The 22,399-nt window shown below is 33.8% G+C and overlaps 1 protein-coding gene across 8 annotated transcripts in view; it reads left to right on the top strand.

The window, feature by feature from the left end:
* The window catches only part of ORC4 (origin recognition complex subunit 4), an 83,087-nt gene that overhangs the window by 56,257 nt on the left and 4,431 nt on the right, over positions 1-22,399 (top strand). For all 8 annotated transcript variants that reach the window (XM_030324858.2, XM_030324854.2, XM_030324861.1 and 5 more), the window contains 9 exons: positions 1,910-1,985; positions 2,461-2,546; positions 5,405-5,453; positions 7,143-7,294; positions 9,943-10,116; positions 15,302-15,388; positions 20,537-20,645; positions 21,354-21,449; positions 21,535-21,602. In XM_030324858.2, the coding sequence (XP_030180718.1) occupies positions 1,910-1,985; positions 2,461-2,546; positions 5,405-5,453; positions 7,143-7,294; positions 9,943-10,116; positions 15,302-15,388; positions 20,537-20,645; positions 21,354-21,449; positions 21,535-21,602 (897 nt within the window). The remainder of the gene's footprint in view (positions 1-1,909; positions 1,986-2,460; positions 2,547-5,404; positions 5,454-7,142; positions 7,295-9,942; positions 10,117-15,301; positions 15,389-20,536; positions 20,646-21,353; positions 21,450-21,534; positions 21,603-22,399) is intronic.

Raw genomic sequence — 22,399 nt, 5'->3', positions numbered from 1 at the left:
CGTACTTCCTACCTCCTTTGATGTGGCCTCCTCTCTACCTTTATTTGTGGAGGTTTTGGTTTTTTTTGTTTTTTTTTTTTTTGTTTGTTTTGTTTTTTTTTGCCAGTTTTCAGATTGATTTCTGGGGTATTTAGGATGATTTGATTGTTAGAGATATGAAGTTTGTATTACCTGGGGACGAACTCTTACGATAGACTCATACTTAATCTAAAGGCCAAGAAGTGCCACCTCATTTTCTAATGGTTTTCTATAAAGAATGTCACTTCTTACTAGGCTTTATTTCATAGTATGTCACTTAATATTTTGAGATTATCCCTTTTTTAGAGGACTTAGTTTAACTATGATCTGACATAGAGTTCCATTTGTTTTTAAAACAATACAGATATACCAGAATGGCTAGTATGTTTGATACCATATTGTGAAACCTAATAATTTAAAATGATATTTACTTCTTCCTATTTCACAAAGATGTTGTAGTGACAAATAGAATATTGGAAATACAAACAGTATTTTGTTTTTCAAAATGGCTTACCAGTTGTTCCATTGGGTTTTTTTGTTTTTTGAATAATCCTTTTGTCCTCACTAAATTTTGATACCAACTTTAGTAATTTAATTTTGTATACACAGCCTATTTTGGGCGACCATTTATTTTGTAATAGTCCTTTATATTTTAATATTAGAAGGAGTAGTCCTTCATCATTGCTCTTCCTTTTAAAAGCTTTTTTGCTTTTCTTAGTTGTGTTCATTTTTAAATTTAAAAAAATGGATGCAATATTAATTTGAAGAGATGTATATTATATTGCAGTGTAATTGTGATATCACAAGTCAAAAAAATAGAGAATAGAAAGTATGTGGCATAGGAATCTGTAGTTACACAAATCCGAAACTTTATAATTAAAACAGTTTAAGATGGTATAACACTTTGTGAGTGTACTTTTAGTAGTAATTATATTAGTAGTAGTAATTTTCTTATTACAAGCTCTACGTTTCTTTAATAGGGTCTTGTTCTGTATACGGTAGTGTCCTCTCACCCATAGGGCATACATTTCAAGACTCCAGTGAATGACTGAAACCACGGAGATAGTAACACACCCTATATGTACTGTTATTTTTTTATGCATATATACCTTTGGGAACGTGTAATGTTCAGTAACATTTGGCACAGTAAGAGATTAAAAATAAATAGTAATAAAATAGGATAGTTATAACAAATACAGTGAGTTATTTCAGTGAGGTATCTCTCTCAAAGTATCGTTTTGTCCTATAATTACCCTTGTGATGATGTAAGATGATAAAATGCCTACATGATGAGATTAGGTTAGGTGAATGATGTAGGCATTTTTATGTGACATTAGGCTACTGTTGACCTTTTGACCATAACGTCAAAAGGAGGATTCATCTGCTTCCACACTAATGGAAATTGAAACTGTGGATGAGGGATGGGTACTATACCTAGCAACTAACAGAGGGGCCATCTCTTTTTTCAGGTTATCCTCTTGGTAGTTTTTACTTTTCGAGTTTTTATTTCATGGTAACATACAGAGTAGTTAACAGTATTTCATAGAAATCGATATATTGATTGGGGTTGATTTTTGTAGTCATTTGATACATGTGACTTATGTGACTTAACAGACAAAAATGTCTTTGTAAACTTGACGGTTGTTTATAAACATTTATTAGTTTGGGTAGATGATTGAGAGAGTGTGACATCAGTCTTGTCTCTGGCATCTTGAGTCGGACATTAGGTATTCTACTTAAACCTTTCTTTTATCTGAAAAATGTGCAAATTTATTTATTAGTTTCAAATGATATTTTTATTATGTTCTGTTTCTATTATTCATAGTTTAAAAAAATACAAGCTTATGATTTTTATCTAAATATTCCATAAACTTTTTTTAATACCACTTAGTTAATAAACCATGCTTTGAAAGAACTAATGGAAATAGAAGAAGTGAGTGAGAATGTATTACAAGTTCACCTAAATGGTAAGTATGTCACAATTTTGCCATTGGAAATGATATAAGCCATGTGAGCTTTTTATAATACAAAACCTAATTTACCTAAAATGTTTAAAGGTGGATGACAATTATATTTTAAAAACATGATCCATGTTTAACAACTTCCACTTTAAAGTACCATATGCATTATTTTTAGAAACTAAAATAATAATAATAATAATAATAATAATAATAATATACAAAGGAAGCACATAAGGACTCTTGTTTTTTGTCTTTCTTTTCTTAAAATAAAAGAATCCCAAGGTAGATAGTTCTTTGAGTCTACCACATCTTCATTGCTGTGCTTCAAAAAGGAAGTAATGTAAACAAATAGGCTTTTGACTTTTTCTTTCTAGTTAAATTTAAAAAGCGTTAGAAAACTTACTTGACTGGAAAATAACCTGTGCTCTATCAAATAAATATTTCATTTTAATTAAATATTTTTAAATGGACTTTATTTCAGGACTGCTGCAGATCAATGATAAAATTGCCCTAAAGGAAATCACAAGACAGTTAAATCTGGAAAATGTAGTTGGAGATAAAGTTTTTGTAAGTATCGTTTCTATTCCTTTATTAAATAGGCTTTAATGTTTGCATGGCATAGATATTTTTATATTTTTGAAAGACTAGGGCAGGTTCAGAGATTCTAAATTGAAATCTGAAATATTCTTGTCATAAAAAAGTATAAGGTTCTAGGATGCATTTATTCATCATATCTTTATATTTAGATTTTTTAAAGTAGATCACACTATAAAATAGTCAAGAAATCCGTGTTTCTGTAGATATTATCTGAGTTTGTTTCTTTACGTGTTAAGAGAAATATCTTGATTCTCTGTCCTTGGAGGTAGATTAATATATTTTTTAAAGTACTACACTCTAGCAGTCTGTTTTTAGTCTTTTGAGACTTGGGTAGCTACTTGTAATGGAAAATGTGCTGAATTTGAAGCTATTAAATGTGGATTTGAGCCTTGTCTTGAAACTGTTGACTACATGGCCATCATGGCTAGTATCTCTGAAGTTGAGATTTCTCATCTGTGTTAAATGTGCATTATCTTCTCATACTTCACAGATTTATTCTAAAGACAAAAGGGAGCATTGAACATAATTTATATTTGAAAAATGCTGGGTTTGTGATGTACTATACAAATTTCAGTTATCTCTTACAAATGTCAGTTATCTCTTACTATTAAAATGTTTTCAGAAACTTATTTATACTTCATTATTGTAGCAGCTTGGAATCTCAGGATTGGTGAACATCAGTTACTTAAATGAAACTGATCAGTAATGTTCTGGAACTTTTATTAAAATGTTTACCCTATCACTTTATTTATAGGGTTCAAGAGAAACATTAATTTATAGCTACCTTAACTTTCATAATGAAATGACTACCTCTCCTACTGCTTACTCAATTAAAGTGGGTTGTATACATCCCAGTTCATTTTCTGCTCACTGGTGATCATACAGTACTATCACTCTAAAATGTATAGTCTTTTCTGCAATGGCATAGCCATAGTTGTAAGCCTCTTTAGTAATTACTTATAAAAAGTTGAGCCAATCATGTGTTATCCTTCTACACTGTCTACAGGTTCATAATGCCCCTTCTATAAGTCTAATGTTCTGTCTCCTGTTCAGACTGTACTGTTGAATACAGTGGCCTACCTGATCAAGGAGATTTACTATTAGGTAGGCTCAATTTGGCCTTCGGTTTGCAATCGATGTAGACTGGTGTTTCTAACTTTCCTAAATGGACCTATTTATATTGGATTCATAGGAATTGATTAAAAAGTCACCGTTGTTTAACATCCTGGGTCATTACTTTTGTTATAGCATCACATAAAGACATTATTTAACTTCTACATTATATAGATCAGTCACCTGAGGCAAACAATATATTTAGCTTACCTAAGGTCATAAAATGACAAAGGCTGGACATTAAGAACCTAAGTCACTTAACTGAACCCAGAGTCTTTCTGTTTTGATATACTTAGAGCAAATTTCTGTATTCCTGTAAATGTATATGGATATCTATATACAATACATGTATATGTATTCATATAAGGATATTCTTATATGTGCATATGTATTTATATAATGATAAACTTAATGTCAGGTTATAACTGTCTTTAAAAAGAAGGAGGGTGGCATCTGGGTGGCTCCTTTGGTTGGGCGTCCAACTCTTGATTTTGGCTCAGGTCATGATCTCCCAATTTGTGGGATTAAGCCCCAAATCAGGCTCAGCACTGACAGCACAGAGTCTGCTTGGGATTCACACACACTCTCTCTCTCTTAAAACTAAATAAATAAACTTTAGAAAAAAGACTAACAGGCTCAGCACTGACAGCACAGAGTCTGCTTGGGATTCACACACACACTCTCTCTCTCTTAAAAATAAATAAATAAACTTTAGAAAAAAGACTAACAACCTTTGAATAACTTTGGCTAGTAGTTATTTGGCTAGTACTTTGGCTAGTAGTTGAATAACTTTGGATAGTACTGACTTACCCACAGCCTGTGAGCCTTTATTTATATTATGGTAAATACTTCTTGCCCTACCTGTCTTGGAAATAATGTTGATTTGACAACATGCAATTATAGTAAAATATATGCAAGTTCTTAAAAACCTATTATGCTATTTTGTATCAGTTCTCTCAAAATTGGGAAACAAGTGGATTTCTTTTCTCTGATACGTCTTTGCAAATTTAAAGTTGGTTATTTATTTAAATCAAAAAATCTGAATAACGTAAAAATTAATGACTTAAATGAAAAAATATTTTAAAGGGCCTTTATCCACAAGCTGCAACATCAGGGTAACGCATGTGCTACTCTCTTAATTTCCACATAGAATATATTTAAGTTTTATCCAGAAATGTTTTGGCTGTGTTCCAAGTAAACAGCCAAATTTGATATGATATATACACATTCTGTGATATGCTCTTGAATAGGTAAAAACAATTATAGTATGGAATATTTGAGGCAAATTTCTTCTCCCATTTCCTTTTGGATCTGATTTAAGTTCATGGGCATTTTTTAATGTTCAAATTAATCTGAGACTGCCAAGAGCTTAATGTATTTGAAGTACAATGGAGTTTTAGTTCTCTAACTGTATTTAAATAGCAAGTCTTAAAAACAGCCTTTAAAGTTAACATTTTTACAGATTTTATCTGGAAAATGCAAAATTGTAAACATGACAGAGTAATGCCGTTTTCAACACTATGCCATCCCTGCTTCAACATTTTAAGTTTTTAATGATGCACATAGAAATATCCAGCTCAGAATCTGACTGCTGACTAATTTGAATCTAGAAAAAAATAGATACATAATGCCTATATAATGTCCAAATATCATAGTCCTCTTTTATTCTTTATTTCATTAAACTTTTAGTCATGGTGTCTATTTTTGTTGTTCAGGGAAGCTTTGCTGAAAACCTTTCATTTCTTCTGGAAGCTTTGAAAAAAGGTAAATATTAGCATATTTAACACCATCTGAAGATATCACCTACAGTATATCACTGATACAGATGGACGTAATTTTGTATAAGATTAAAATAATTTTCCATATTGTATAACCTGTATCTTTTCACTTACTTAACGGTGTGTTGTGAACATCTTTCTGTGTCAGTAATTAGTGAGCTACACCATCATTTTTATGGTTCTCATTTATTCTGTTTTATAAATTAATTATGCTCCAAATATATTAAATTTGGTTCTTAATCACCAGTTCTGGACATTCTAACTTTGTACAATTAGGAAGAAATGCTTAAATTGTCATTTGGATTTTTCCTGGGGTAAATTTTAGTGAGTAGAATTCTTGATCAAACTGTACCACATTTAAAAGTATAAATATAACCAAACTACCTTGGAAGTTCTGTTTTCTAAACATATTTGAGAGTACCTTTTCCTTCACAACTTTTATTCAAAGTTATTATTTTTCATGTTTGCCTAAGAGAAAAAAATACATCTCTTAGTTTAATATGCATAATGTTGGTGTTAATGATGCTCACCACTTCATACTTTTATTGGGCACTGATATTTTTTGGTTTGTGTATTTCCTGTTGGTTCTTTTGCCTTATTTTGGTGATGTTTATCTCATACTCATTCATGAAAATTCTTGCACTTATTTTTCTCTTAAATTTGGTTTGGACTTTTCTGCTGAAGTTTTAAATTTTTTACATAGTCGAAATTTTTGTCTTCAGATTTTGAAGACATTTAGTTAATGTTTTCATCTAACATATACTTATAATCTGGTGAGAACTTATTTTGATAAGGTGTAAAGTTGAGGTGACCTTGTATAAACCACTTTTCCCCATTGATTTGTAATGGCATATTTTATCAAATACTAAATTTCTATATTATATAAGTTTGTTTATAGACTTTTTAAGTAGTCCTCGGGCTTTTCATGCCATTTAGGTTTCTGTATATGTTTTATTATCTGTTAAATGTCCTCTTATCAGATTTTCTTTTCACTTGTGTATGTAAATATAAAGCCGTAAACTTTAAGGTAATAGCGATTCGTCTGTTAAAGTAGTTTCCCTCATTGTAATGAGAAAAATGAATTCACAGAGTCATGTTGAACTTTCCCTATTGTTGAAATATTAAAATTGTCAGGGCAGGGCTCAAAAAGGAGTTAAAAGTGGCTTTGGTTGAATTCATAATTTAACAATTTATTTGTAAAAATTTTAAGCACCTGGGAAAATGCACTTTGTATTTCTGCTAACTAAACAAGTCTCTTTTGAAGCAAAAGTTTTGTTCATAAGCTAGTTGCTCCCTTTATTATTAATACCAAAGTGTTTTGGAGTATGTAGGTGTTAAGAGATCCTTGTCAATTTTTTGATGGTAAAAGATTATGTTTCCATAATTTAAAAAATAATGGCATAATCACTTAAATAATTCTTGAGTTTTTTATTAGTAAACTAGAATCTGGTAATTAGACTGTGAACTACTTGAGGGCAGTAAGGGCTATCTTGTCATGTGAACAATTTTTTGTTGAATAAATGTACATGCACTGTTAAGTATCCTACCCAAAGTAGGTTTTTCAGTATGTATTTGTTGAATTGAGTTTTAACAACTAAAATGTAGTGAATAATTTGGAAACTTAAGAAACGTTGATATAATTGCTTATTAATATAAAACTCTTATTTTATCTTAGGTGACAGGTCTAGTAGTTGCCCAGTGATCTTCATATTAGATGAATTTGATCTTTTTGCTCATCATAAAAACCAGACACTCCTCTATAATCTTTTTGACATTTCTCAGTCTGCACAGACTCCACTAGCAGTTATTGGTCTTACATGTAGATTGGTAAGTTATTCTTTCTATTAAAAAATTGATTATAATATTTAGATAATTAAAGCTTAATTACTGATGTAGTCACTTATGTAGGTGATTATATTAAGCATTTCTTTCAAATGTGTTTTATCAGTGCCTTGTGCATTTATCCTACTTTTCAGCTCAGATTGAAGGAAAGAATTATTCACACATACTCATAAACTAATACCTCCCTCTCTCCAGTGGAATCACTGAATGAAAATGCGAAGTCAGATTATGCTAGTATAATTTCTACATTAGCAAGTAAAAAGACAATGAAATAATCTTACCATCATGTTATAAAAATTGCTAATTACTTTTATATTTAAGATTCATTCTATATTTTGATAATGCTTGGAATTGAGTAAAAATGATACTATCCCCTCTTTGTAAGTACACATCTTGAGAAATGGAAGGGATTACTTCTGTCAAGATGTCACAGTAGATAGTGGCTTCTTTGCTTTTTGGGGGGATTTTAGAATGATTGTAACCATAGTCTCATTGTTGCTATCACATTACTTTGTGAAGACTCTACATGTTGAACCCTATGTACCTTCAGATGGCTACACAGGCCTTTTTTTTATCTTCTTTTACATTATAAACTTTATTACTGAATTCAGATAAAACTGGTACTTAAGGGTCATCTCTCTTCTCATGCTCTGGCTGCCATGAGTCTGTTGTTTTCATCCTTCTTTTCCCTCCTGCATTCTTGGTAGCCTTGTATCAGGCTCATTTACTTCTTTTTCTTTCCTGCAGCTGTTTTGTTTTTTTTTTTCTAGAACAGTGAAATGCTTTAAGTCATCTTTCAACAGTCCTCCTGCCAGTGCTGTTTTTCTGTGTAGTGTCTTTCTCTGTTTTCTTTTCCCGGTGCTCTAGAGCTTATGATATATGCCTTCATAATAAGCCTCCCTCATAGAACATCTGCCAGGTCTTTATTTCTCCTTGCCAAAAGCAGCAGTTATACCACAGGAGTTAAGGAAGCATCTTCTTGCTAAAAAAAAAAAAAAACAAAAAAAAAAAAAAAAACTCTTTGGGTAGAAGAAGCAGTGGCAAATGTTATTGACCCAATGAAGGACCAAATAAAGAATCAGCTGCTCCCTAGCAGTGTTATCTTAGGCCTTTAAAAATTCTACGTGTATAATTCTCCAGCTATGCAGTTCAATTCTAAGTATATCCATATGTCCATGTTTATAGGAAAAAAGTCAAAAGATGGGTGGATTAGTGAGTTTGCCAGCAAACAACCTCTTCCCTGTGGAAGTATTTCTTTTTTGGTACTATCCCCTTTATTCCCACATTGCCAGCTTCTGTCATTACTCTCCACCACTAAAATATCTTTTACTTCTACCTCTTTCTTTCCATTCCCAAGTTCAAGCTCTTAATTATTGGTTGTATAGAGTGTTGTTTCCACTACCTTTCAGGCACCTACCTATATGGATGATCTAGAACTACTCCTTAATAGAAAATAAATTTATAATACTGCTGTTTCTGAACATAACTTTTGTCTCTTTTGATTATGCTGGCACTTAACCTATTAAGAACATTCCAGGTTTTTTATTCACCTTCTCCCTTCTAAACCCAAGTTATTAAGTCTTTCCTGTCTTCCTTTCCAGACTAACCATGATCCCATGTTGATCACTTGAATGCTTTCAAGCTCTATATGATTGCTTTCTCAACCTAGTAATTAGGAAAATCATCTGGGTAGATTTAAAAATCCATATTTTAGGGCCTCACCAGAGCATTTTTAAGTTTTTTTTACTATAGAAACTTGACAGTAAACTTGATTTTAACTTTTTAAGGACAAATAGCACAAATGCAAGTAGTTTCTAAAATATCACTATAAAAAGACAAAAGACAGAATAACTTATCAGTGTCATGCCGTGTTCCTGCAAGTTTCCTCTCCTATAGTTTGTTCTTGTAGTTCAGCTTGCTTCAGCTTGAATTTATAGGTAGTTTTGTGAAGTCAACTTTTCTCCATTACATGTACTATTTCTTGAGTCTTTGTTACATAAAATAATGAAGATATTTAAATTTGCAGGAATGTAATAATCTTACTACATTTTACCATTTCTTTAACCTGAATTCTTTATAGAATATGCAATTCCTTATTGAAATTCTTGGTGATGGGGCACCTGGGTGGCTCATTCAGCTAAGTGTCCAGCTCTTGATTTCGGCTCAGGTCATACACTCTCTAATGGTTCATGAGATCGAGTCCCGTGTTGGGCTCTGTGCTGTGCCTTTCCCCCAGTCACACTCACTCTCAAAATAAGTAAATAAACACTTAAATTATTGGTGTTACTGTGGTGTAGAACTATTCAGTAATAGTTACAATTCTTTTGCAATTATTGTTGGTCATAGACTGTTAAAGATTAACTGATAGTAGCATAGTAGGTAAAAGGCATGATAACACCAGGCCTACCAATGCTTAGAAGGGAATTAATAAAATTAGCTTGTGTAATAATTAAAGAAATCAAGGGAATGATTTGAGGTTTTGGAGGCTTACACAAGTTTTAAAGTTCAATTATGTATTATAGGATAAACATTGTTAATTACAGGTGATTGTTCGAATATGTATACTTCTAATATTGGTATGTTGTTTTTTAAAAAACATGCATCTTATATGGATTGTTGTTGTTGTTTTTAAGGATATTTTGGAACTCTTAGAAAAAAGAGTGAAGTCACGATTTTCTCACCGGCAGATACATTTAATGAATTCATTTGGTTTTCCACAATATCTTAAAATATTTAAAGAACAATTATCTCTACCTGCAGAATTTCCAGACAAGCTCTTCACTGAGAAGTGGAATGAGAGCATTCAGGTAACTTGGAACAGAGGCAATAATGTTAAAGTAATTTTTGTGCTTTGGTATACCACTGAAAGCAATAAAAACCTACAAATTAAAAAAAAATTGTAAATTAGCACAAAGCTTCTAATGTTACTGTAGCATAGAACTGCATTAATACAAATCATACACTTAGGTGTGCGTGCATGTGTGTGTGTGTTTTAAAGGAGATTGAAATGTCATATCCTAAATTTTTTCTCAAAAGAACTTTAGTGAGATTTTTGTTTTATTTATATCTACTTATATTTTAGATTATTTTGTTAATATTTAGGTTACTAAAAAAAATTTATTTTCTTTATTTACAAGTTTAGCAATAGTTTAGCTTAAGGATTCATCACTAACTATCCAGTGTGGATTGTTTTCTTTTCTAGTTCTCAGAGAGTTTTAACTTTTATCTCATTTGGGTCTCTTAAGTCAAGTAAGGCTTGGCATGGTTGTATTGTCTGTGTTGGTGAATATCATCATGCAGTCCCTAGAACCCTGAGAGTCTTAGCTACCAAGGCACGTTCACATGTTGATTTAAAAGTTAACTAATAAACCTTGTGGACTCTATAAATTTACCTAACCTTAAGTTGAATAGCCTAACTTATATAGACCATTGTCATATCAACTCAGCATACTAGCATCAGTTTATCTTACACTGACAAGAGTTTTCAGGGGTACCTGGATGGCACAGTTGGTTAAGCATCTGACTCTTGATTTCAGCTCGGGTCATGATCTCATGGTTCGTGAGATACTTGGGATTTTACTTTTGCTTTAGATTCTCTCTCTCTCTCTCTCTCTCTCTGTCCCCTTCCCCCACTCACACTCTTTCTTTCTCTGTCTAAAAATAAACAAACATTAAGTAATTTTCAGTTGGCAGGATGAAGGGAGAGAGTATGCCAGGAGTGTGTTTAATAACAAAATTGAAAAACTATTGCTGAATAAATCCCACATGGTAGAATCTTTCAAAACTATGGGTCTTGTGAAGGTGGAAGATAATGGAGAGTCCTTGGTTTTCAAAGAATTTGGAGGGGAGCCTGGTAGGCTCAGTTGGCTAAGCGTCCGACTCTTGGTTTTGGTTCAGGTCATGATCTCACAGTTTGTGAGTTCAAAACCATCATCAGGCTCCATGCTGACAGTGCAGAGTCTGCTTGGGAGTCTCTCTCTGCCCCTCCCCTACTCCTCTGTCCCTCCCTCTCTCTCTCTCAAAAGTATATAAACTTAAATAAATAAATAAATAAATGAATTTGGAAAAACTGATCTATAATATTAAATACTGATGCAAATAATTAGATCTTTAGACAATTAAATTTGCACAGTGTGTATTCACCGGCTGTAAAAAATATTGTTTATTTCAAAGCAGTAATTTTTTTTTTTTTTTGCAGTTTCAAGTTTTTATTTAAATTCTAGTTCATTAACATACAGTGTAATATTAGTTTCAGGTGTAGAATCCACTGATTCATCACTTGCATACAACACCCAGCGCTCATCACTAGTGTCCACCTTAATACCCATCACCCATTTAACCTTCCCACTCCCCTCCCCTCCAGCAACCCACAATTTGTTCTCTATAGTTAAGAGTCTGTTTTATGGTTTGCCTCTCTGGAATGAAACTGGACCACTTTCTTATACCATTCACAAAAATAAATTCAAAATGGATCAAAGACCAAATGTGAGAAAGGAAACCATCAAAATCCTAGAGGTGACCACAGGCAGTAAACTCTTTGACATCAGCCGTAGCAACTTCTTACTAGATATGTCTCCTGAGGCAAGGGAAACAAAAGCAAAAAATGAACTACTGAGATTTTATCAAGATAAAAAGCTTTGGCATGGTGGAAGAAACATTGGACAAAACTAAAAGGCAACCTATGGAAAGGAAGAAGATTTTTGGAAATGACATCTGATACAGGGTTAGTGTCCAAAATACATAAAATACTTACAACATTCATAAAACAAAGACATCTTCTTTTCCAAAGAAGACATACAGATGGCTAACCGATACATGAAAAGATGCGCAGTGTCACTCATCATCAGGAAAATACAAATCAAAACTACAGTGAGCTATCACCTCATACCTGTCAGAATGGCTAAAATTAACACAAGAAACAACAGATATTGGTGAGGATTCAGAGAAAGGGGAACCCACTGCTGGTAGGAACGCAAACTGGTGGAGCCACTCTGGGAAACCGTTTGGAGGTTCCTCAAAAAGTTAAAACTACCTTATGATCCAGCAATTGCACTACTAGGTATTTACCCAAAGGATACAAAAATACTGATTCAGAGGACACCAGCATGGCTTAGTCAGTCATCTGACTCTTGATCTTAGCTGAAGTGTTGATGTCGGGGTCATGAGTTCAAGCCCTGCATTGGGCTCCATGCTGGGCATGGAGCCGACCTTAAAAACAAAAACAAAAGCAAAAACAAAACCTGATTCAAGAAGCAATAGTGATTTTAATCTTGAATATCAATACCAAATTAAATGTGAGAACTTTGCATTTATTTTGCTCTTAAACAATTTTTAATTTTTCCCAGCTTTGTTGAGCTATAATTGATAAAATAAAAATTATATATATTTTAGGTTTACAGCTTGGTGTTTTGATATACAAATACATACAGAAATGCCACAATCAAGCTATACAATGCATCTGTCACTCCATTAGTTACCATTTTCTTTCTATTCTTTTTCCTTTTTCCTTTTTCCATTTTTATTTTGTAGGAGGAGGTGAGAACACTTATAATCTATCTTTGAAACAAATTTCAGGTGTACAATATTGTTTACCATAGTCACATTTTTATGTGATATTTTTATTCATCTTGCATAACTAAAACTTGATTCTTGTTTTGATTATAAAATATAGTCTACTCATATAAGTACTGTTAATTTTGTCATTTTTTATTTTTTTAAAGTTCCTCAAACGGGAACACGCTACTGACTCATTTGGAAGAGCATGTGACTCTTGATCTTGGGGTCATGAGTCTACACCCCACATTGGGTGTAGAAATTACTAAAAGTTCACTGAGTAAAATTTAATCAGTTCATAGGAATAAATATACGGTGAAAGGTGCATGGCTCATGGCTCAGTTGATTGAGTGTCTGACTCTTGATTTTGGCCCAAGATACCAGGGTCGTGGGATTCAAGCCCCATGTTGAGGTCCACACAGAACTTGGAGCTTGCTTAAGATTCTCTCCTTCTCTCTCTTAAAAAAAAAAAAAAATTCCAGTTTCCCTTATATCCATGCCTATCTCCCTCCCTTTAGTACGGAGTAATTATTTGGTTTATAGCATTTCAGACATATACATACTGAAGTTGTTACTACATAAAGAGTTCAAACTTTGCATGTTATTTTTGCTTTCCCTTTCTCATTTTGTTCTGATGGATACTTCATGTTATTCTTAGTATAACTGTACAGAATTGTATGCAAAAATGGTTGACTTTATTCTTAAAATTCACATATTGTGCTATGATATAATTAGGTGTGGGTTTTCCCTTGTACCCTTCTCCCCAAGTTAATCTCACCTGGGACTCAGATACTTGTCAGCTCAGGAAAGTTTTTTTGATACTGTATCTTACTATAAGATTCTGTTCTTTAGGAACCCTTTATATTTGGTACTTCCACATTGTCCCTTTCCTTAAATAGGTCTGTAGCGGATCAGAGCTCTGGATCTTTGGCCTCTGAATCCACTTTCAGTGCCTCACAGACTTTCACCTTGTACAGTTACAAGACATTCAAATGCAGTCTTTCATGGTATTTAAATGTCTTTGCCAGGTCTTCTGTTATTTCTGTCTCTACTTCCTGTCTTTTCCCAAGATGAATTACATAGCCCAGGTTGTACTGTGCTGTCATTTATCTTTCTGTCCTTCCCAGCTATATTGCATTCTGTGCATCTGAGTGGGTATATAAAGGAAGTAGATGATAAGGGTTACTGATGAAGCATGATTCTGGATGATTTAGAAAATGGTAGCCGTGTGGTAGGAGGATGGCTAACGCTTGTGGTTTTGGTCCTTTTTTGCTGATTCTATATCACTGAATTTAGGGGCAGATGGTAGAAATGAATGTGAGAAGATAGAAGACTGTCTGGTCTTTTGTTTGTTTCCTTTTTACAATTTTGCAGTTCTTTAATAAGGTAGAACTAGTACAACTGGAGTTAGTTCTAGAGTTTTCTTCCTTTTATCCTAATCCTCATTTGCCACTTTTGGTGTGCTAATAGAGGAGCTTCATTTGAAAAATAAGTCAGCACCATGGCCAGAGGCCCTGTCCTGTAAGAGGGGAGGGCTGCATTGAGGGAGCTATCCTGTCTCTCAGTACTGACTATCCAGCAAGTTTTTCTGATTCCCATGTTAAAACCAAAGCAATGGTATAGATAACAGGTTGCCTGTGGAATTTCATCCAAGAAACATATTCAGGATAAGGTTGAACCTGGATATTCTGCCTAACTTGAATGTTTGCTGTAGTCCTACCCCAAATGAATCAAATAAGTAGAATGAACACCATCTCAGCATGGCAGTATAAGAGAAATTCCTGTAAAAGAGCATTTAAAAGGACCATAACTAATTCTCCTGAAAGGAAATTCCCCCAGAGTACTATAGCTAAGTTCAAGGACCTTAGCCACTGTCGTAACCTTTCCTGTTTAGTTAACAGAAGGTGAGAAGATTTAGCAGGAACTGACCAGGAGAAAACTGGTACAGGACTACTCATCTTCTGTCAATATGCCACAATCTTCCTACATTGCTCATGCTGTTCCCTGTAGATGGAATGCTTTCTTTTTAGCGTATTGACTCATACATACAGTTTAAGCATTCTTTGTAATGCTTTACCTTGTTTTCCCAAATATAGTAATTCTTACTCTCTGTTGTATTTTGTGCTGAATTTTGGTCATCCCACTGGTGTGACTATAGATTCCCTTTTTAGACCAGAAAGTTTGGGATAGTAAGGATTGTTTTACCTTTGTGTATATTTAATCAACTTAAAGGGATAAGAAGAAAATCAATAGACTGGAAAGTTCATTTTGACCTATTTTGATCTTTGTATTCTACAAATAAAACCAACACATATTTAATAATAAATAAATGTCAGAATTAATGAGCTACAGCAACAAGTGAGGCACAACATTATAGTTAGGTTTTAAACTGCCTTTTTACTACTTACCTGTTTTACTGGTTTTTTTTTTCCCCTCTAGTGTCTCACAGAAGATAGAAGTGTGCGAGAAGTACTACAAAAGCATTTCAATGTCAGCAAAAACCTGCGGTCATTACACATGCTATTGGTTTGTATTCATTTTATTTTTACCACTCATTTTCTTTCACTAGGTAATTACATTTTGATGGGAACTGATTAAGCCTACAGGTAAATTTTGGGAGAATTAGCATGATTACTACACTGAATCTTCCAATCCAGACTATGGTACATTTCTCCTTTTACTTAGTTTTTCTTTAATTTATTTCATCATCATTTTATAATTTTTACCACACATATTTTGTACATGCTTAAAATGTATACCTAGGTATTTCATTTTCTTTGAAAATTATATTATACAAATATCATATGTAAATGATATCTTGTTTTTAATTATGTTTTTAACATGCTCATTGTTAGTATATAGAAATGTAAGTCTAATGGTATAATAAATGTCTGTGACTATTAAATTTATGGCTGCGAGTAGTGTAAATATGTATAGATACTTTGAAAAACAATTTGGTAAATTAGATATCCAGAGAAACTCAGATGCACAAGACGGCATGTACAAGATTGCTTATAAACAAGGTACAGCAACCTTGTTTATAATTGCAAAAAAAGGGAAATAACAGATATCTATCAATGAGGATATATGATGGGAAAATGAATAAACTGGAATTGATACCTCAACATGGATAAATTCTCAGAATAGATGTTCAGTGAAGAGAGTTGCATAAGTACAATATGGTATTTATATAAAACTTGAAAATTACACTGTGTTGTCTAGGAATGTATACATATGTAGTAGAAGTATAACAGCATGCATGGTTTTTTGTATGAGAAAGAGTAGGAGTCCAACCAGGGAAGAAATAGAGTCTGTAAAATTATATTTTATAAGCTGAGGAAGTGGTCATAAATATCTGTTACATCATTCCTTTACCTTTTTGTATGTCACAGATATTTTATAATAAAAGGGAAAAGTTACAGTTAAGACTATGAGTAAGAGAAGGAGTTACTATGTACCAAGTTCTCTCCCAATAGAGAAATGAAGGACAAGGATTTCCAAACTCTTCTGTTCAACTAAGGACCCTGGGCCCTAGTTAACATGGGGGAGAATTTCTAGTATAAATATTTTCCAAATATTACAGGATACATAGTTACACTAAGAAATTATTCATTGTTTACCTGTAATTCAAATGTAAGCAGTTGTCACAACATTTTCATCTGCTAACTCTGCTTACCCTATGTAATGACTAAATTTAAATATTATGAAAATTACACTTAAAGGAATCTTCAAATTGTTGGAAAGCCAAGTAGCTACATGACAAGTTGTCTCTAGGTGTCATTTTGGCTTTTAATTTTTTTTTTTTTTTTTATGTACAATTGAACATAAAGTGGGTAACTTCTGTCACATAACACTAACCTGAACTAGCTAATTTGGTAGCCAAAAAGTTTATACAAGTCACAGGTCTGCCTTTGTGATTTGGTCTAGGGCTTTGAATAATACTTTGTTGTTTAATTGACATATAGTTGACATACAGTATTATGCTAGTTTCAGCCACACAGCATAGTGATTCGACATTTTAATGCATTATAAAATGCTCACCGTAAGTATAGTCACCATGTTACCTGATTTCCTGTTTCAAACCATTATACCTGGAAAACATGCTTAATATGATTACAGTCTGATTAAATTTATTGAGACTTGTTTTCTGGCCTAACATGTAACCTGTCCTAGAGAATGTTCCACGTAGACTTGAGAAGAATGTGTTTGGTGCTGTTTTTGGATGGAATGAGCTGTATATATCTGCTAAATCTACCTGGTCTAGTGTGTTAAGGCCCATGTTTCCTTACTGATTTTGTCTGGATAATCTATCCACTGATGTAAGTGGAGTATTAAATTATAATTAATGTAATTATAAAAAGTATTCTGACAGTTTAGAGCCTGGAGCCTGCTTCTGATTCTGTGTCTCCCTCTCTCTCTGCTCCTCCCCCGCTCATGCTCTGTCTCTCTCTCTCTCTCCTTCAAAAATAAATACATTAAAAAAAATTTTTTTTTTAAAGTATTATGGTCAGTTTCTCCCTTTTTGTGTTAATATTTGCTTTATATATTTAGGTGCTTCTGTGTTGGATGCATATATATTTACAATTGTTATATTCTCTTACCGGATTGATCGCTTTATCATTACATAATGTCCTTTGTGTCTTATCACAGTCTGTGTTTTTTGGGTTTTTTTTTGATGTCTGTTTTGTCTGATAGAACCTTTGCCACCCTCCCTTTTTTTTTTTTTCTTCCCCCTATTTGCGTATCTTTTTCCATCCCTTCACTTTTCAGTCTGTATATATCCTTAGGTCTGAAGTGAGTCTTGTGTAGGCAGCATATAGATGGATCTTGTTTTGTTTTTTTCTTTTAATCATTCAGCAACCTTATTTATGTCTTTTAATTGGAACACTTAGTCCATTGACATTAAAAGTGGTTATTGATAGGTATATACTTATTGCTCTTTTGTTAATTGTTTTCTGGTTGCTTTTGTAGTTCTTCTCTATTCTTCTCTTGCTGTCTTCCCTTGTGATTTGAGGACTTCTTTAGTATAGTGTTTGGATTCGTTTCTCTATTTTTTGTGTATCTGTTTTAAGTTGTTGGGTTTGTGGTTGCCATGAGGTGTATTTATATGTATATATGTACATATATACATGTATATATATATACACACACACACATACACATATATATACATATATAAATATAACACTGTATGTTAATCTATTTTAAGTTGGTAGTTGTTTAAATTCAAAAGCATTTTAAAAGCACTGCATGTTAACTCTCCTCCAACTCCTACAGTTTATGTGTTTGGTCTCATATTTTACATCCTTTAATATAAGCCTTAACTAATCATAGATATAGTTGATTGTATTACTTTTGTCTTTTAACCTTCCTTCAAGCTTTATAAGTGATTGCTCTCCTCCCTTTACTATATGTTCACTTTTACCAGTGAATTTTTTTTCCCAAAATTTTTTAAAAATTCCTCTTGAGCTCTTTTCTTTATTGCTTTAAGCAGTGCCTTTAACATTTCTTGTGAGGCTGGTTCAGTGGTGATGAACTCCTTTAACTTTATCTTGGAAATTTTCTCTCTCCCTCAATTCAGAATAATAATTTTGTTAGGTAGAATATTCTTTGTAGGTTTATTCCTTTCGGCACTCTGAATATTATGTGTCTTATTGTAGACCTCCTTGGGTTCATCTTCTTTGGGGCTTTCTGTACTTCTTGGACCTGGATGTCTGTTTCCTTCTCCAGGTTAGGGAAGTTTTCAGCTATGATTTCTTCAAATAAGTTTTCTGTCCACTACTCTCTTTCTTCTCCTTTTGGGACCTCTATAATGTGAATATTAGTATGCTTGGTGTCCTAGTGGTCCCTTAATGTATCCTCATTTTTAAGATTCCTTTTCCTCTTTGCTGTACAGCTTGGGTCCTTTCCATTACCTTGTTTTCTGATTACTTATCCATTCTTCTGCATCTTTTAATTTGTTGATTCCCTCTGGCTTATTTTTCATTTCAGTTATTGTGTTCTTCAGCTCTGATTGATTCTTTTTTATTGTTCTTATATCTTTGTTGAAGTTCTTGCTGAGTTTGTCCACTCGTCTCCCAAGTTAGGTGATCATCTTTATGACCATTATTCTGAGGTCTTTATCAGGCTGATTGCTTAATTATACTGTTTTGCTCTTTTTCTGAGGTTCTGTCTTTTTTCATTTGGAACATATTCTTCTGTCTCCTCATTTTGTCTGAATTTGCGTTTGTTTATAGTAGGTAGGTCAGCGACATGTCCTGGTCTTAAAGGTAGTGTGGTCTCATGTAGAAGGCATCCTTGGAGCCCAGAAACACAATCCTTTCTGGTCACTAGAACTGGAGCTTTCAGGGCTGTTTCATGTGGGCTGCTTGCACCCCCCTGTTGTTACTGGGCGCACTTGTCAGGGCTGGGTCCTGGCCCAAATAGCTGCAGCGCCTCACCACAACTACTGCGGGCATACCAGTGTGTGCAGGTGGAGCTGGCCCTCGTGGCTGAGAGAGCAGACTGTAGCTGCTGAGGGTAGGTGGGTGGGGCAGCCCCTGTGTGGCTGGTTGTGAGATCCCACCATGACTCTTCTGTGCTTGCTGGTGGGTGGGGCTGGCTCCCTCTTTCCTTGAATAGGACTCATTTGGAAGGGATACCTACTAGGTGGGTGATTTGGGTGGGGTTGTTCCACAGGGGAATGTCCTTGGCATGGATAGTGGTGCTAACAAGGTAGATGGATAGTGCCACGGCTGGCTCTTGTAAGTATCTAATGAGCTTAGCTGAAGGAAGACAAGAAAAATAGTTCTGCCAACATTTCCATTCCCAAAGAAAGCTCCTACAGAATCCTGCCCCTCCAGCACATACCTTAAATTGGTTAATGTACCTTCTTGTATGGCCCAGACGATTTTCAGACTGCCCCCTCTGAACAATTGAAATTGCGTATGGGGTCTGTAAGAATGGAGTCTCCATGTCCTGTAGCCCTCTGGCTCTCCCAGAATTAAGCCCCACTGATTTTCAAGGCCAGACATTATGGAAGCTTGTCTTCCTGGTGCAGATACCCAAGGCAGAAGTTGCCCACTGTGGGGCTTGAACCCCTCACTCCTCAGGAAGGACCTCTACACCAGTGACATCCCTCCTGCTTGTGGGGCACTGCACTGGGTATTTGGTTCCTACCCCAAGCACATCTCTGCCTTTATTACCCTTTGCAGTGTGGCTTTTTAAAATATCTTCAGCTGCTAGTTTTCAGGGCATTCACAGAGTTGCTTTATATGTAGTTGCAGCTTTGGTGTGTCCATGGGAGGAGGTGAGCTCAGGTATTTCCCTACTCCATTTTCCCATGAAATCAAAATAACCTTTGAATAGTAATCTTACCTATTCTGGCTCTCTTCCTTGCCTTACTCCTTTTTAAATGCTTCTCTTTTGAGGAATGGTAAATAAGATATGCAAATGGGAAGAGGTATAGAGAGCAACAAGAACTTTTTTTTATGCTCTTATAGACTTACATGACATTGGTACTGAAACACTGTATTTTAATAGAGCTAAGTATGAGAATACCTTTCCCAAGCAATTAATACTCACTCTCAGAATAGACTCCAGATTAAGAAATTTTGTTCAGTAATATCTCCAGATATTTTTTTCTGATCCACATTTTCCTAGATGTAAATGTTTTTCTGACCCACATTTTCCTAGATGCTTGCTTTAAATCGCGTAACAACATCACACCCGTTTATGACTGCAGCAGATATGATGGAGGCCCACCAGTTCTGTAGCATGGACTCTAAAGCAAATATCGTACATGGTGAGAAACTTGCTTGATTTGTTTTTTATAAGTTTATATAATGGAATTCTTTCAAAATTATGCTTGACATTGGGTATGATACAGACTACTTATATATCCATACAGCCTTTAACTCAGCCCTGCAAAAGGTATTATCACTCCCATTTAAAGTGAAGGAAATGTGATGCACCTCCCTTGCTACATTGAAAGTCCAGCTAACACTGTATTGCAGGATTCACATTGCATCGAGTACTAGTAAAGAGAGTTGGCTCTTAGCCAGTTTGGATTCACTATCCCTTTTAAGAATCTAATGAATTTTCTTCTGTCTAGAAAAAAAAAGAAACTTTTAGATATAATTTCCAAGAGTTTAGGACTTCTCTCAATATTCAAGGAAGCTGTGTGATTTAAAACATAATAATTGCCATTTCAGTTTATGTTTACTATGGGCTATATGATAAGTGCTTGATGATATTGTCTCTCATCTCTATAAGTTTAAGAAGATCCATAGTTTGCTTATATGAAAGCTAAGCCCAGGAAGGGTGAGTAGCTTGCTTAGGATTGTATAAGTCATTGTGACTGAAACACATTTGAACCTCGGAGAGGTCTTGATCTCCTGCCACCCCTCAAAACAATGTCTTTCACTTTATCATTCTGTTGAGAGGACAGTTATTTCAATCTTCTGGATCAGTGAGAAAACTACAACTCATAATTTGTTTCCCTTTACTATAGGTCTGTCAGTCTTGGAAATCTGTCTTATAATAGCAATGAAACATTTAAATGACATCTATGAAGAGGAGCCCTTTAATTTTCAAATGGTCTATAATGGTGAGATGAGATGTTGGTAGTTTTTTTCTGACTCTACTTCACTGCTTATTTGAAGGTGTTAATGTTGTTGTTGCTTTCTGTACAGAGTTTCAGAAGTTTGTTCAAAGGAAGGCCCATTCTGTTTATAATTTTGAGAAACCTGTTGTCATGAAGGTAAGATTTAAGAAGTTCATAGTTATTTTTCTGCTGTCAGGTATATTTTTGTATCATTTGATTGTATATATCATAGTTACTCTCTTATTAATTTGGAAACATTAGGTATTTGCCATATGATCTTTTTTTTTTTTTTTTTTTTTTTTTTTGCGTAACAGACCAAAATGATCTCAAAATGAAATGTTTGAATTCTGAAGAAAGCAGCCAATGGTTTCCCAGTTTGTGGGAATATACTGCCCTCTACTGTCTGTTTCTAGCACTGCATCTTGCAAAGAACTATATATTGCAGTTCATCAAATGCATCAATAAAACTCTGTCCCTTTACAATCCAAGGGTTGGATTTGTAATCTTAGCAGTAGAAAGACAAAAATGCAGATATTAGCCATTAAGAAACTAAAGGACAAAATTTCATGGAATAGTGAGGACATACAAAGTGTTATTAGGAGTTGGAGTAAGTTTTAAAACTTGAGGAACTTTATTAGAGCATTCCATTGTCCACCAGAAATACATGACTCACAGTGTAATTTTGGATTTTCTAGTAGCAACAAAAATGTTAAAAAGGTGAAATTAATTTTAATTATAAATTTTATTTAACCTAATATATGAAAATATTTTAACCTATTATCAGTGTAGAAGATTATTAATAAACTATTTTTATGTTTTCTTAGGTATTACATTTTAAAAATTTCATGTGTGTTTACACTTAAAACACATCTTAATTCACTAAATATGCATTGGAAATACTTGCTCTTTAGATTGCTTAAAATTTGTAGCTGAAGTAGATTTATATTCTGAAA

Source organism: Lynx canadensis, chromosome C1 (assembly GCF_007474595.2).
Source record: "Lynx canadensis isolate LIC74 chromosome C1, mLynCan4.pri.v2, whole genome shotgun sequence".
Lineage (NCBI taxonomy): Eukaryota > Metazoa > Chordata > Mammalia > Carnivora > Felidae > Lynx > Lynx canadensis.
Note: the sequence above shows the minus strand (reverse complement) of the source record. Positions and strands in the feature narration are given on the sequence as shown.